The 14,607-nt window shown below is 54.8% G+C and overlaps 2 protein-coding genes across 6 annotated transcripts in view; both read right to left on the reverse strand.

The window, feature by feature from the left end:
- The window catches only part of Mrpl38 (mitochondrial ribosomal protein L38), a 7,160-nt gene extending 5,936 nt beyond the window's left edge, over positions 1 to 1,224 (reverse strand). Inside the window, exons 1-2 of the mRNA XM_021212920.1 lie at positions 1,073 to 1,224; positions 804 to 983 (exon numbers count right to left, since the gene is read on the reverse strand). Coding sequence (XP_021068579.1) covers positions 804 to 983; positions 1,073 to 1,139 — 247 coding nt within the window. The 5' untranslated portion in view covers positions 1,140 to 1,224. The remainder of the gene's footprint in view (positions 1 to 803; positions 984 to 1,072) is intronic.
- A 2,950-nt stretch (positions 1,225 to 4,174) lies between these two features.
- The window catches only part of Fbf1 (Fas binding factor 1), a 26,750-nt gene continuing 16,317 nt past the window's right edge, over positions 4,175 to 14,607 (reverse strand). For all 5 annotated transcript variants that reach the window (XM_029546340.1, XM_029546339.1, XM_029546338.1 and 2 more), the window contains 16 exons: positions 13,500 to 13,601; positions 13,073 to 13,167; positions 12,849 to 12,907; positions 11,519 to 11,674; positions 11,275 to 11,375; positions 10,969 to 11,175; positions 10,283 to 10,390; positions 10,068 to 10,207; positions 9,874 to 9,992; positions 8,779 to 8,901; positions 8,497 to 8,682; positions 7,880 to 8,056; positions 7,668 to 7,805; positions 7,470 to 7,587; positions 6,495 to 6,604; positions 4,175 to 5,269 (listed from right to left, as the gene is read on the reverse strand). In XM_029546340.1, the coding sequence (XP_029402200.1) occupies positions 5,186 to 5,269; positions 6,495 to 6,604; positions 7,470 to 7,587; positions 7,668 to 7,805; positions 7,880 to 8,056; positions 8,497 to 8,682; positions 8,779 to 8,901; positions 9,874 to 9,992; positions 10,068 to 10,207; positions 10,283 to 10,390; positions 10,969 to 11,175; positions 11,275 to 11,375; positions 11,519 to 11,674; positions 12,849 to 12,907; positions 13,073 to 13,167; positions 13,500 to 13,601 (2,023 nt within the window). In that variant the 3' untranslated portion in view covers positions 4,175 to 5,185. The remainder of the gene's footprint in view (positions 5,270 to 6,494; positions 6,605 to 7,469; positions 7,588 to 7,667; positions 7,806 to 7,879; positions 8,057 to 8,496; positions 8,683 to 8,778; positions 8,902 to 9,873; positions 9,993 to 10,067; positions 10,208 to 10,282; positions 10,391 to 10,968; positions 11,176 to 11,274; positions 11,376 to 11,518; positions 11,675 to 12,848; positions 12,908 to 13,072; positions 13,168 to 13,499; positions 13,602 to 14,607) is intronic.

Below are 14,607 nucleotides of genomic sequence, written 5' to 3' on the forward strand. Positions count from 1 at the left end.
AGGTGGTTATGAACATACACCTAAGTCTTGGGTAGAGTTAGTTATAGTTTCAGGCAGATTTAAGAAATGGGATTCCACACTTGGGAGGCAGAGACAGGCGGATTTCTGAGTTCGAGGCCAACCTGGTCTACAAAGTGAGTTCCAGGACAGCCAGGGCTACACAGAGAAACCCTGTCTCGAAAAAACAAAAACAAAAACAAAACAAAACAAAAGAAATGGGACTCCAGCTGGTGGCAAATGCTTTTCATTTCAGAACTTGGGAGGCAAAGAAAGGCAGGTGGATTTGTGGGCTGAGGCCAGCCTGGTCTATATAGTGAGGCCCTAGCCTCTAGCCAGGCCGTGGTGGTTCACAGCTGCACTCCCAGGTGACTGGGAGGCGGAACAAGGCAATCCTCAGTCATCCTCAGTTACAGGGCATTCAAGGCCACCTCGGGCTAATAAGTCCCTATCTCAAACAACAAAACCCAAAAAACCAAACAGTGCATCTTATGCCCCATACTACCACCTCCATCCCCAAGACAGGGTGTTTCGCGTACTCTGTCTTGGAACTCACGGTGTAGATTAGGCTAGCCCCTAAGTCAAGCGCTCCATCTGCCTCTGCCTCCTAAACGCCGCGATTAAGTAAGTGCATGGGCCTCCACCACCCGGCTGAGTCTCCGTTTTACAGACAGATTAAACCGTGCCTACATCACTTGGACGTTTGTTTAAATTCAGAACCGCACGTCTGGGAGGCGAGCAGGTCCTCCTCCTCGCTCAGGAGGCAGCCAGGGACCACACTGGGGGAGGATGCGTCGCTCCCGCACCTGTCTCCTTCACGAAATGCTCCCGGTAGGTCCGCCACCAGTGCGGGGCGCGCGCCTCCTGCTCCGCCCGGCGGCGGTACCGCTCGAAGCTCCGGTACTTCTCCAGCCGCTCCAGGTTGCTCACGTCGATGTCCTCGTTGGGCATGGGCCCGAGCGGGGGTGTCCGGCGGCTGAGGGAGGCTGCGGGCACAGACAGGGGCGTCACGCAGGCGTAGGGCCGCGACCGGAGCTACAGAGGCCCAAGAGCTCCACGACCTCACACCACTCACCCGAGGTGCTGAAGCCCCGGCATCTCCCAATTCCGGAAAACGCCGCACGCCACCAGGGCGCCGCCATCTTCCCCCCCGGGTCGCCAAAGACGCCGGTAGGACCCAGACGGAGGTGGCCGGAGAGAAGCCTGCGCGCCCCGCGGGAGGCTCCGCCCCCACACGCCCCGCCTCCGCGGAGGCCCCGCCCCGCGGCCGCGAGCTCCTGACGCAATTCTGAAAGTCCTGGGACCTTCCCACTGGCACAAAGCCTAAGAGGTCTGGAAGAAGCCTGTTGGACTGCGCAGGACCGAGAGCTGCCACTAGGGGGCAGCACATACGTGCACCTCCAAGAACAACTATGGGTTTTGACCCCAGGGATCTCACTCACCTTCCTCTGCCCCCGACACAGGGATTGATGGAGGAGGATTGTGGAATCAGACTTGGGAATAAAACAGGTAATAATAGTGCTCGCTTCGTAGGTCTATTAGGAGGATTTGCACCTCGGTGTATCTGTTAACTCTTGATCGTCTCCAGTTAACAGTTCTAGTGATCTCTACCGCTTTTTGACCCAGCCTCAGCCCTTCTGTCCTGGAATTCAAGTTTCCAGTATAGCAAAGCTTTAAAACTCCCTCAGCTTCTCCCCAGATCACAAGGTGTCTGCAGTGCTGTTGTGTCTTCTCCTGTGACCTGCCTGCCCCGAAGTGCTCTCTCCAGGAAGTCTTGACATGCCCAATCCAGGCCAATGACCGCTAGTTGTTCTGCTAGCAGAAGTCTGACCCTCGAGCTCACAGTGAAATGCAATGAGGTCTCTATATCCAGCAGAAATGGCCACAGCTTAAATTTCACAGCGCCCAGGCAGCTAAGCCTCTCACCATCACTTCTAGTTCCTCCAATGGTGAGCAGCTGCTGTCCGACAAGTGTTGTCACAGGTCAGGGCACCAGAGCCTTGCTTGAGGAGTTGATGCGTATTGAAGGGTTCTTGCTGAGTGTGAGAGGAACTGAACACTTGCAGGGTGTTTATCCTTGCGTTTCTGAACCCTCTTATATGAGTCTCTCCAGCTCCTCACTCCGCCCTCGTACTGCTGGAGTCATGGTGTTTCCACGAGTGGGTGGAGACTGCTCAGCTAGGCAGCCTGTTCTTCCTTCTGATTCTCCCTGTCTGGGATGCTCTGAAGAGAGGAGCTTGCTTGTATTTCAGCTGTTTGAGAGGCCTAACAAGGATTCACGCATATCCTGCCTGGAAGCAATGGCTCTAGCAATATTAATTTTAAATGAGCTAGGGTTTTGCTATATATCCCTGCCTACTTACTTATTTTGTAGCCTTGAACTCACGACAGTCCTTTTTATTTTCTTGTATATTACATCCCAAACCCCAGTTTCCCCTCTCTTCTCTCTTCCTGGTTTCCCTGCCTCAGATCCACTCCTCTTTCTCTTACCCTTGCCTCCCAAATGCTGGGATTACAGGCATGTAGTGACACCACCCTGTCTCATGTCAGATATTTGAATTCTTCTTCACATCTTCCTGACACATGTCAAGGTCCCTGGGAGCACTTCCAGTGCCCCACATGCCACCAGGTGCAGTTCTGCCCTCTGCCCCTTCCCCAGCAGGCAGTCTTCTGACACACTCTTGCCCCCTCTCATCTAGATTGTTGCTCACAGCCTCAAATTGGTTTTTGAGACAGGGTTTCTCTGTGTAGCCCTGTCCTGGAACTCACTCTGTAGAGCAGGCTGGCCTTGAATCCTGAGGTTTGCCTGCCTCTGTTGCCTGAATGCTGGGATTAAGGTATACATGACCACTGCCCGGCATCTCATTTTATATATATATATATATATATATATATATATATATATATATATATATATATATAGTTTTTCGAGACNTCTGTATAGCCCTGGCTGTCCTGGAACTCACTTTGTAGACCAGGCTGGCCTCGAGCTCAGAAATCCGCCTGCCTCTGCCTCCCAAGTGCTGGGATTAAAGGCATGCGCCACCACGCCCGGCTTTATTTGTATTTTTATGAGACAGAATCTTTTCAGTGTATTGCAGACTCTCCTAATGCCAGCCTCCTGGGTGCTGGGATCACACCCGTCACTCGCACAGCCAGCTAAGCTCACACTCTACCTAAGCTCGCTTCACTCCTCAGGAAGACCAAGGTTTCGGGGGGGTCTCTTTGCATTGCCTGTCTTCCCATGTGCTGGAAGTCATCCCCTTTCCCTTTGGGAAATGGCAGAAATGCAAGGTGGCCCCATAATGCCAGCTGATCCTTTAGACCCACGAGTCTCCGTACGGGTCTGACGTGGGACTGCGCATGTGTTAGGAGGCCTGAGTCCCGGCAGGGACCTACACGCCTGTCTTGTATATCACTTTCTCCCTAGGGGGCATCAGGAGCCGTGGTTGAGCCTGTGGCTTGGCCTGGACACAACTCAAACCCTGGCCCTGCTACTTGTCACTCCGTGCTGGGTTTGCAATCCCCGAAGCTCCCTTTCCACCCTTGAGACAAGAACGGAGAATTAACACTCCAGGTGTCCAGAAGGTGCCAGAGAAAAAGGGGAAGATGACACAAGTCTCCGCCTGGCCACTTCAATAGGTCAGCTTTCTCCAGAGGTGGCCGCTGTTCTGTTGAATTTGTTTTCCAGCAAATAACAGGAGCAGAAAGCAAACATTGTATTCTGTTTTGTTTTGAGGCAAGCTCTCTCTACATAGCTTTGGCTGTCCTAGAACTCACTGTGTAGACCAGGCTGGCCTCAAACTCAGAGATCCACCTGCCTCTGCCTCCCATATGCTGGGCTTAAAGGTGAGTGTCACCTCTCATTCTGCAGTCCAGGTTGATGGTTTGGAACTTCCTGTAGCTCAAACTTGTGTTGAAGTCTGGCAATCTCATTCCCTCAGACTCCTGAGAACAGAGAGTACACATGAGAGCCCCCACATCTGGCCAGGACAATCCTTTTCTAATAATTACACATTCCAGGGGGCACTGGCAAATTCTAAGACTCCAGACACTAAGAACATAGCAGATTGGAGGCAGGGGCAACTCAGGGAAAGAATATTTCTCTCCAGGGGTGCAGCCCCAGGTTTGATGCAAAACCAAAACAGAACTTGAAAGAATACAACAGTTTAATGGGTCAGATATCAAGGTTTCAGGTGCCTCCAGGAGAGGTTCCGAAGGGCAGAGCAGCCATGCCTTACCCTCTGACCCTCTGGTGTGCCCCTCCTCTTCCCACCTGCTCCTGTGGACACGCCCTCTCAGGTGGGAAGGGAGGAAGTGCTCCTGAATGGAAGCTGCCATGTAGGAACAGCAGGTTCTCTGTGTGCTAGGTCCGCTGCATCATTTCCCTTCCAAGGCCGTCTCCTGATCCCCTACTACAGGGTCATGGCACATCACATACCAGAGGAGCAGCAGCTCGGCCCCAGGGCTCCTTCCTAGACTTCAGGCAGAGTCTCTAGCTCTCATCTCCCTTCCTCCTCTGCTTCTCCACACACTCCTCTGTTCCTACAGCTCCCCACCCCGCCTGCGGTGGGGACCTGGAGGGGGCAAAAGAAGCCGGTGTTGCTGCTGAGTTAGCTGGTCACTGGGGCGTAGCGGGGCTGTGCGTGAGCTACCCGAGGGCAAGATGAAGGGCCGTGTGAAGCCCGGACACACACTCAAGTCCCAGAATCCATCTGGGCATGGTGCGCCCCAGCACAGTGCCATCCTTGTCCCTGGCCAGGCCTCCCACTCTCTCAGCTAGAAGGCCCTTCTCCCTAGTCCCATTTGGAGGACCTCTCATCGAAAGTAAAGGCTGTTCATGGTGTATGACCCGAGTGCCCTGAATTAGGTCCCTGCCTCTATTGTAGCCCAGGCATAAAGACCCCAGTGGCTGTGGTGGAAGGCGGTGATGAACTGGGGTCTTACTATGATGGGTGCTAAGAAGGTCGTACTGTCACTGCTCCCTGGGGAGGCACCTGTTGCCTCTAAGCTGCAGGTCAGAGCACCTTGGAAGAACACACAGATACCCTGTTCATACAAAGTTGTAATCAGGCTCTGTCTGGGCAGTGCAGTACTTTGCTGGGAGCCTTTCTCACGGAGGTGGGAGCTGGTCAGCAGTGGGTGAGAGCTCCAGGCCAGATGCCCACTGAGGGGGCACACGGCATCTTCAGGCAGAATGGTACGCCATGTTGTAGGGTGCTTTCTTCAGGGTCTCCAGGAAGAACTGTTCATTCTCCAGGAAGTCGTGGTCCTGTGAGGCAGATTCAGACGAGGGCGCACTTCTGTGCACTGAGGGGACTCCTGATACTGGAGGAGCCAGCCTGCACTTGGGAGCCCCTCCATTGGGGAGCAGGATGGGTATGTGGGGCTGAGGCATGGAGTGAGACAGGCTGTGGTCTCAGTCTCGCAAGGACTTGATAACTTTGGGATGGATCACCAATGACCTCATGTCTCTGGGCCCCAGTGTCTTCAAGTATGGACCAGAGATAAGAAAATCTCCTGTCGGGCTGATGAGATGGCTCAGCGGGTAAGAGCACCGACCACTCTTCCAAAGGTCCTGAGTTCAAATCCCAGAAACCACATGGTGGCTCACAACCACCCATTATGAGATCTGACACCCTCTTCTGGTGCCTCTGAAATCAGCTACAGTGTACTTATGTATAATAATAAATAAATCTTTAAAAAATAATAATAATAATAATAATATTCCAGCAGGAAATGTTATTTTTAAAACTTAAGTCCTGGGGGCTAGAGAGATGGCTCAGCAGTTAAGAACACTGACTGCCCTTCCAGAGGTCCTGTGTTCAATTCCCAGCAGCCACATGGTGGCTCACAACCATCTGTAATGGGAGGGATCCGATGCCCTCTTCTGTTGTGTCTGAAGAGATGGACAGTGTACTCACATACATAAATAAATCTTTAATAAATAAATAAATAAACAAACAAACTTAACTCCTATTGAACTAAAACTTTGAAGTACCAGGGCATTACATAGTTAAAGTCATTTACTCCAGAGGCCCTGTTTCCATTCTGACTCTACCCAGGGAACAAAGGGAATCTGTATCAAGAAAAGAAAACTGAGGGCTGGTGAGATGGCTCAGTGGGTAAGAGCACCCGACTGCTCTTCCGAAGGTCCGGAGTTCAAATCCCAGCAACCACATGGTGGCTCATAANAAAAAGAAGATCTCCTGTCTGTGTGTGCTGGTTCACACCTGTCATCCCAGGGCTTGGAGGGAGGATTCCAAGGCTAGCCTGGGCTACAGAGTGAAAAACTGCTGAGGGTCTAGCTCAGTAACACTAGGGACTGAATCAGGGCCCTGTAGAAGCTAGACAAGTATCCTGCCATTTACCATACCCCCAATCCTGGCTGTCTGCGTTCTTCTTTCCCTTTATGAACAAGCGTGTGTGCTCCTGCGGCCTTGGAGAGAGTCTGCTTGCTGTGAATGGGTGTGAGACCCGGCCCAGGGGATGCTCACCTCCTCTGCTGTATGCTTTAGCAGCAGCAGCTTGGCAAGAAGGTGTGTGGGCATCTGCGCGGCAGCCGGCTGGCTACACTGAGGAGTGCTGGAAGCAGGGGCCTGGACAGCTGAGGAGAAAGGTAGGAGCCAATGTCAGGGGAAACTGAGGGCCTGGCTTTTTTCGGTAGGACCTATACCCACACTGCCCACGGGAAGAACCAGGCCCAGTGCCCGGGGACGCTTTCAGAGAAGCCAGGCTCCATTCCTAGCATGTACCTGGGAGAACACCACCACCTGTAACCGTAGGGCCAGGGTTCTGACATCTTGTTCTGGCCTCTGTGGGCATAGAACCCACATGAAGCATTTTTTCAAAAGGACAAGACAGACTGTGCTAGAACAGGACACCCAGGAGTCTCCTGTGGGCTCCGTGTGTGCATGGGTACACAGCCCACCCAAAAGCAAAAGGAAGAGAGGAGACTTGGAGCTTGTTGTGGCAGAGCACACCTGTAATCCCAGCACAGGGTGGCAGAGGCAGCAGGATTACTCTGAGTTCAAGGCCTGCCTGGTTTTCAAGGTAAGATGCCAAAGAAATGAAAACAAACAGAAAGAAATGGTGACTCATTAGTCCTCGCACTCAGGAAGAGGCAGAGGCAGGAGAATCTCTGTGACTTCAAGGCCAACCTGGTCTACACAGAGAGTTCCAGGCCAGCCAGGGCTACATAGCAAGTTCCTGTCTCAAACAAACAAAAAAACTCCCCTCAAGAAGGAAGGCAGGGGTAGGGAGATGGCTCAACAGCTGACACACGTGTAGTCCAGCATGTGGGATGCTGAGGCAGGGGGATCAGAGTGTGAACCCAGACTTGCAATAAAGCAAGATCATATTTTCAAACAAAACCCCAAACCAGTAGCTCCCACAGTCCCTAAATTGAGCAGGTGGAGGAGGTCCTGCCGTTCCTGCTCCGGGCTGTGTCCCATCCTCCTGGAGTCACTTACCATCCAGGCTGGAGGCTGCTGGGGCCGGAACCCTGGGGGGCAGCCCCGGAAGGCTAGCAGGCACTTCCTGCCTCATGCGGTCCAGCTGCAGCCTCTGCTGTGCCAGGCTCAGGTGCTCCTGTGCCAACACCAAGGAGACAGACTTAATTGGGGGAGAGGAAGCTGGCCTGAGGAGCGGAGCGGGGACTGGAACCTTGCCTGGTGCACACGCTGCTCCTGTTGCTGCAGCCACTCCTGCTGTCGCTGGACCACCTGCAGCCGGCCCTGCTGCTCAGTCTGCATCTGCTGCGCCTCCTGCAAGGCCTGCTCACCCTCCTCATACTTCTTGGAGGCTACCTGCAGGGAGGCCACTGGGTCAGGGGCGGCTGGAAGGAACGGTGGCTTGCAAGGCAGCCCTGCCCGAGGCACACCTTACTCATGTGTTCCACCTCCTGTGCACGGGCCTGCAGGCGCAGGCTGGCTTTGTGTAACCTGTCCTTCTCCAGCCGGAGCTCTTGGCGCTCTCGTTCCAAAGCCTCCCTCTCCGCAACCAGCTTCTCCTCCTTGGCTCGGAGCTCACAGGCCCTGACTGTCAGCTCTGCCTGCTCCTGCGGAATGCAGAGCCATTGCTGTAGTCACTGATCCACAGCTACACCAAGTCTATGCAGCCATTGGGGTACCTGCCCCCCCCCCCCACCTCTAGAAGTGAACAGTAGAGCAAGGGACTTCTGACATGGACCAGAGAAGCCTGGGGCCAAGCTTGGAGGCTCCAGCAAAGCCACACAAGTTGTCTTGTCCGGCTTCCCTGAATACCAGTTTCCTCATTTAAATATCTGAATTAACCAGCTGAAAGAGCCAGCTGGCAAATAAGAGAACTATGCATACAGCGCCTCCGAAAAGGCAAGATACCTGGCTGCTGGCCACGGCTCCAGTTCCTGGACGCTTGCTGTGCCCTACCTGTGCCCTTAGTTCCCAGGGACCTTTTGTACCCAGGGCGGAGGGGGTCCAGGGCACCCTGGCATGTGCGGTCCTGGGCTCTGGGCCCTACCTTGGTCAGGCTGATGATGGTGCCCTCCCGCTGGGAGTCTGCGTGCATCGCCCTCTCTGCCTCACGCTCCGCCCGTTCCTTGCTCAGCTTCTGCTGGGTGAAAAACTCAGCCCACTCTGCTGCCAGGCGCCGCCGCTCCTCCCCACACTTATTCATGACTGACTTCTGCTCCTCCAGCAAGGCGCTCTGCGTGGGGGCAGCAAGGGCAGTGTGAGTGTCCTCGGGCAGGAACAGTGGGCTCAGCAGCAGGGGGGTGGGGGGATGGGGGGGTTCTGGTCTCACCTTGGCTCTCTCCAGCTCCTCCCTCTCCATGGCAATCTGCTGGACCATGATCTTCCTCTGCTCCTCCAGAGTGCGCTGGGCTGACTCTGCCTTGGTCTTCTCGGCGGCCACCCGCCAGCGTTCCTGCAAGGCCCAGCGCAGGGCTGAGGGTGGACTCCCCACTCTGGGAACAAGCCAGGCTGTTCTCTCATGCTGTCATAAACTCCTCATGTCCAAAATAATGTGAAGTGACAGGTGCTGAGGAGTGACAGGTGCTGGGGAGAGACAGGCACTGGGGAGAAACAGGCGCTGGGGAGAGACAGGCACTGGGGAGAGACAAGCCCTGGGGAGAGACAGGTACTGGGGAGTACTGTCCAGGTCCAGCCCCTGCAATTCTGAATCAGGAGGCTCCAGTCCTCAGGTCAAACTGCACCTCAGAGAAGGTTCAGGACTGCCCTGCCCTGAAGCTCCAGGCTGGCCCATCACCTAGCAGCCTCAAGTGCGGAACCCAGTTTCCGTAGGTACAAGGGCAGAAGTTTGGAAACTTTAGTCTTCCTTAAACACTGAGCCTTAGGGCTAGAGTTAAAAGCACCGACACTTCAGGGGAGCAGAGTTCCATTCCAAGTACCCCAGAGTGACTCACAACCGTCTGTCACTCTAGCTGCAGAGGATATGATGTCCCTTTCTGGCCTCTGAAGGCAAAGCAGCTCATACATATAAAAAAAAAACAAAAAAGACTAACACTTAATTCATCTGTGAGTGACATGTAGGGAGTTCAAACATCCTTGCACAGGAGGGGCTAAGGGACATTTAGGAGGCGAGTATGTCCATCCCAGAGTCACAGGTATCAGCTCCTGTCAGGTCTGAGGAAGGGGAAGTCCAGTGATGGTGGGTCTGTAGGATGGCCCTGGGCTGGCAGTTGACGTCTGGTGTTAAGGTGGAAACAGAAGCAGGAAGAGACAGAAAGAATAGGCCTAGGCCATTGTGTGCTTGAGTGGGTATCAGAGAACGGCTGACCACGGGCTTGGCCCATTGGCTACGATCAAATGCAGAGTGGCTGAGCTCATCCCAGGTGGCCCTGAAGTACAGACATCCTGTACATCAGGACAGACTCACCTGTTCTAGGAGCCGGCTCTGCTCACTCAGGCGCACTTCCATCTTCCCGATGACCTCCTGTAGCCTGCTCCGCTCTTCCTCCATGTCTCTCTGCTGCCGGCCCAGCCGCTCCTGCAGAGCTGGAGGCAATGCACGGGGTAGTCACTGCCTGCCCTCTTTCCCAACACACAGGTCCCAGTTAGAGAGAGGGCTACCTCGCAACTGCTCATCTTGCTGCCGGATCCCCAGCTCTCGTTGCTGTGAGGTGGTAAGGTGCGAGGCCTCCACACGGGAGGACAGTGTGTTCAAGCTGCTGGAAAACTTCTCCATCTGTTCGATGATGCCGTTCAGGGACCTGGAGGATCGTCAGAGCATCTCATCCCAGGGACAGCCAGGACACCCTTGGACCAGCACCAGGCAGCACACATACCGGGTATGGGAGGTAGCACTGGTGACAGCATCGATCTCTTGGTCCTTCAGCATCTTCAGCCGCTGCAGCTGGTGCTCATGGTCCTTGCGCATCTCCAGGATGGATGCCCTGAGGAAATGGCGCAGAGGCAAGGAAGGCCAAGGGTCAGGGTGAGACCACCCGACAGATGACAGCAAAGAGCAAGAAAAGAACACCTCTGAGCACTGTTCCCTCTTCCTCCTTCAGGCACAGCCTCACTGCCTCAGTTTCCCTGGCTCTTCTCTCTCATCTATTGCTGCTTCCATGCCACAGACACCCTACCGCTCAGCAAAAGACGACTTCCCAGCGCAGGAGGAAGCTGCGTGCCTAACCCTTTGTGCTGGCCCATGGGCTGCCCTGTCCTTCCGAGCCCTTAGGTGTCTTAGTTTCCTTCTCATTCAGAAAGGCTCCATGCTTGACTTCCCAGGAGTGGGGAGAACCCCATCCACAAGGGGCAGTGGACTGGTGTGCTCAGCCTTGAGCCTTTATCTCAATGGGCTGAAGGGAAGGGTGAGTCTGTACACAGGCTGCAGAGCCACACTGTGGTCTCACAGGCATTGCTGTCCGCCAGCCAGCCCTCACAAGCCTACTGCCCAGGCTCCTTCCTGTCATCTGGCCAGTCCTTCCAAAGCTACCCCCGCCTCCACTCCCCTGCCTCTTGCCCTTACTGCTGAAGCTCCCGAAGCCGGGCAACCTCCTGGTCCCTCTCCTGTTCAGCCACGGCCATCTGCCGCTGGTGCTGGGCTATGAGCTCAGCCCTGGCCTGCTCAGCTTCCCGGCAATACGACGCATGCTGAGCTGACAGCACCTCCTTCTCTCTGCGCAGCTGCTCCTCCCGCTGCTGGTAGGATGTTTCTAGCACCTTGATACGGCTTCTGTCAACAGAACACCCACCAAGAGGGCCGCACTGAGCACAAAGGCGTGCTCCTGGGTCCAGGGGGGAGACTCCAACCGAGGCTGGAGCCAGCGGGTACCTGTGTGCATCCTCGATGAGCTCCAGGTCTGCCTGGTGCCGCTGCTGCAAACTCTCTAGCAGCATCCTGTGCTGGGCCCGCTCCAGCTCCAACTTCCGCACCTAGGCACAGATGAATCAATGGTACTAGATGCTTCGGCAACCAGACCCCAGGCTTGTGCATCCAGTCCCTGCTGCTTCCTGGTGATGCTTCCGACCACTTCCCATGAGGAAGGAAGTGGTCCTGGCTGCCCTGCTGCTCTCACCTGGGCCTCCAGCTCTGACAGCTTGGTCTGGCTCTGCAGCAGCTCAACCTGAAGCTGGGCAGTGCTGCTCTGAAGCTGCCCTTGGGTGGCCAGGAGCTGCTTCTGGTATCCTGAGCCTGGCAGCAGACTCTGCATCATGGACTCTGGGAGGAGGGTCTATGGGAAAGGATGAGAGCTGTTCCGAGGTGGAGTTGACAGGACTCCTGCCGAGCTTCGTCACCTTCAAGTCCTCTGCTTATGGCCATCTGTTCCAGGTGGCTCCTGCAGGACAGGACCCGGGCGAGTCCACTGCCTTGCAGGGAAGCAGTTGGAGCTCCTTTGAGCTCCAGTCAGGAAACCGAGCACCCTCCCATCCTCCCCAGTGAGGAGACGTCTGAGGCCTCAGTTATGACAAAGCTTCTGACCCTGGCCCATTACGTTGGGCCTAAAGGCCTATGTTGACAGTTGATTCCAATAAGCTGCACTTCATCCACTGTTTCCCGGGGACATATTCCTAGCTATCATACCTGCTAGGCCTGGGTGTCAGGTGTGACATTCCTGGCTGATGCAGTAGGAAGATGCAGAGACAGGGAAGTCAGGGCATCTACACTTCTCTCTCTCTCTCTCTCTCTCTCTCTCTCTCTCTCTCTCTCTCTCTCTCTCTCTAGATAAGATCTTACTCTGTGGTGAGGGCTGGCCTGGCAGGAAACCATAGCCTAGCCCAGGCTGGCGTCACACTTGAGTCTCCTACCTCAGTCTTCTGGACTAGGACTACAGGGGTGTGTAATGAGGCACGGTGGTTCGGGAATGAGAATGGCTCCCAAAGGCTCATATATTTATATACTCGGTCCATGGTTAGTGGAACTGTTTGGGAAGGATTGGAAGGCATAACCTTGCTGGAGTCAATGTGGCCTTGTTAGAGGATATATGGCACTGGAGGTGGGCTAGGCAAGGTTTCCTCTAGGGAGTAACCAGCAGCCCTCATTCTTGAAGCCAGGCTGGGCTGGAACTCACAATGTAGCCTTGGGCCGACCTCAGATGTATGGTACTCTTCCTGCCTCAAGAGTGCACTTCCATGCCAAGCCCGTACTGATGCTTTCTCACTGGAACAGTCCACGCTGCTCCAGCATAGCTGCTGTCTCCAGTCCCCCACTGATGCTGGCTGAGTTCCTCCAGCTCGCTTGGGAGTAGTGAGGCTAAATTTCAGGCAAGGGCTACTGGGGGAGGATGTCCTACTGGATACAGCTGTATACTCTAGCAGAGTGTCACGTCCAGGTCCTTGGTGGCCTCTGAACAGGGGAGAAAAGTTCTCTGGGTCCACAGCCTATACCTGTTTGTCCACCTTCCCTACCTGGATAGGCACAGAGAGCCCCGTGGGTTCCTGGGAGTGCGGAATGTAAACTGCAGGCTCTGAAAGTCACAACAGAGAAAAGAGCAGGAGGCTCAGAGGCCTGCAGAGCTCGCTCGGCGTCAGGGAGGGGAGAGTGTCTTGTCACTCATCTTTCTGAGACCCCAAGGGAGCTCAAGGTATCCTCATCACCCAGGGCTAAACCCCAAGCAAAGATGGAAACAAACCTCTGCTGGAGAAGTCCCCAGAGGCGGAGGCTGCTCCTCTCTTGGGGTCATCTACAGGGAGAACAGTAGTGGCTTGGTTCCAACTCATGGAGGACCTAGACATAAAGATGAGGGAACTCATGGAGGACCTGGACATAAAGACGAGGGTGTGTTGAGTAGCTTCTAGGTAAGAAGCAGGGAAGGGGAAGTCTGGGTGGAGCTGTGCAGGGCTGGCCTTTCACTCTATGTTGTACTGGTGGCTTAGTAAAGGACATGATATGTTTCTCAGACAGTGCTGTCATCAGGCGACCAGGCACAGATGCTGAGCATGTCAGAGCCAATAAGCCACCTTGGGTCCCAGCACAGCTATCCACGGTCTGTCTCCATGGAAGGAGGCCTGGGATGGCCTCACTACCTCTCACACCCTCAGCCCTGTCCTTGGACATACCCTGTGACACCAGGCCTGACAGTCGCCATTCCTTGTGTAGTTGGTCTCGAGGCTTCTCCAGCAGGGGCCTGCTCAAGGACCTGAGTGCCAGCAACAGGCAGGCTGAGAAAAGTCCACGGGAAGAAGAAGGCTGTGTGAGCCACAGGAAGACAGTCCCAGACAAGCTCCTAGCATGAAGCTTCAGGCATCCTCTTCCCGTGCCTGTCCCCACCACTGTGTAGGAATTCTTTCCAGGATGGGCTGCCTTTCTCTTCTATGCCTGCTGTCCACCTCAGCATCCACACTTCAGTAACACAGCAACAACGGGCGCGTCACACACACTGGAGTTAGGGTCAAGCTCATTTGTCTTTGCTCAGCCTTGGACTCCAGTGCTGCTCACAGCCTCCCCATACCCCGTGGGTAACTCTCTTCTACTCTCTCCTCTCTGTCATGGCTTTTGGGAGCCACAGCTCTCCCCTTGATCTCAGGGCAAAGTCAAAATGTTCTCCCACCACCAACTCCACTTGTCAGAGCTACAAGGCTGTTTCTGCTTCCTTCAGACTTGGCCACTCACCACCCACCCACACTGGGCTGCCATCTTAGTTCCCAGGAGCTGCCCCTCAGTGTCCATGGTTGCTCAAGCACTTCCTAGAGGACACAGGAAGCTCCACTCACACATGCATTAGCCACTTTTAAGCCAAGCTAAAGAAAACCCAACACTTGGTGCAGTGGGTCTCTTTGCCACTTTGACTGGTGCTGTGGACAGGGCCTCTGCTCAGAGGAAGGGACAGTGGATCCTGCCACCTCAAAGACCCTTTGTTTTCTCTTGCCCAGTCCCCATGGCAGTCAGGGTGAGGTGTTACCAGCCCCTTGCAGGGCAGCTCTTCCTTTCATGCCCGTAAGGGGGAAGCAGAGCTGAGTTGGCATCAGTGCCCACAGCAGCATCTCCAACAGAGGACAGAGCAGGCAAGGTGGGTAAGGCTAGCCCCTCAGACTTGCCAAGCCCTTTCTACCAACCAAAGCAGCCCAAGGTCACACCTGCCAGAAGGGGTCTGACCCAGTGACCTCCATGACACCTGCCAGAAGGGGTCTGACCCAGTGACCTCCATGACACCTGCCAGAAGGGGTC

The sequence above is a fragment of the Mus pahari genome, chromosome 14, assembly GCF_900095145.1.
Source record: "Mus pahari chromosome 14, PAHARI_EIJ_v1.1, whole genome shotgun sequence".
NCBI lineage: Eukaryota > Metazoa > Chordata > Mammalia > Rodentia > Muridae > Mus > Mus pahari.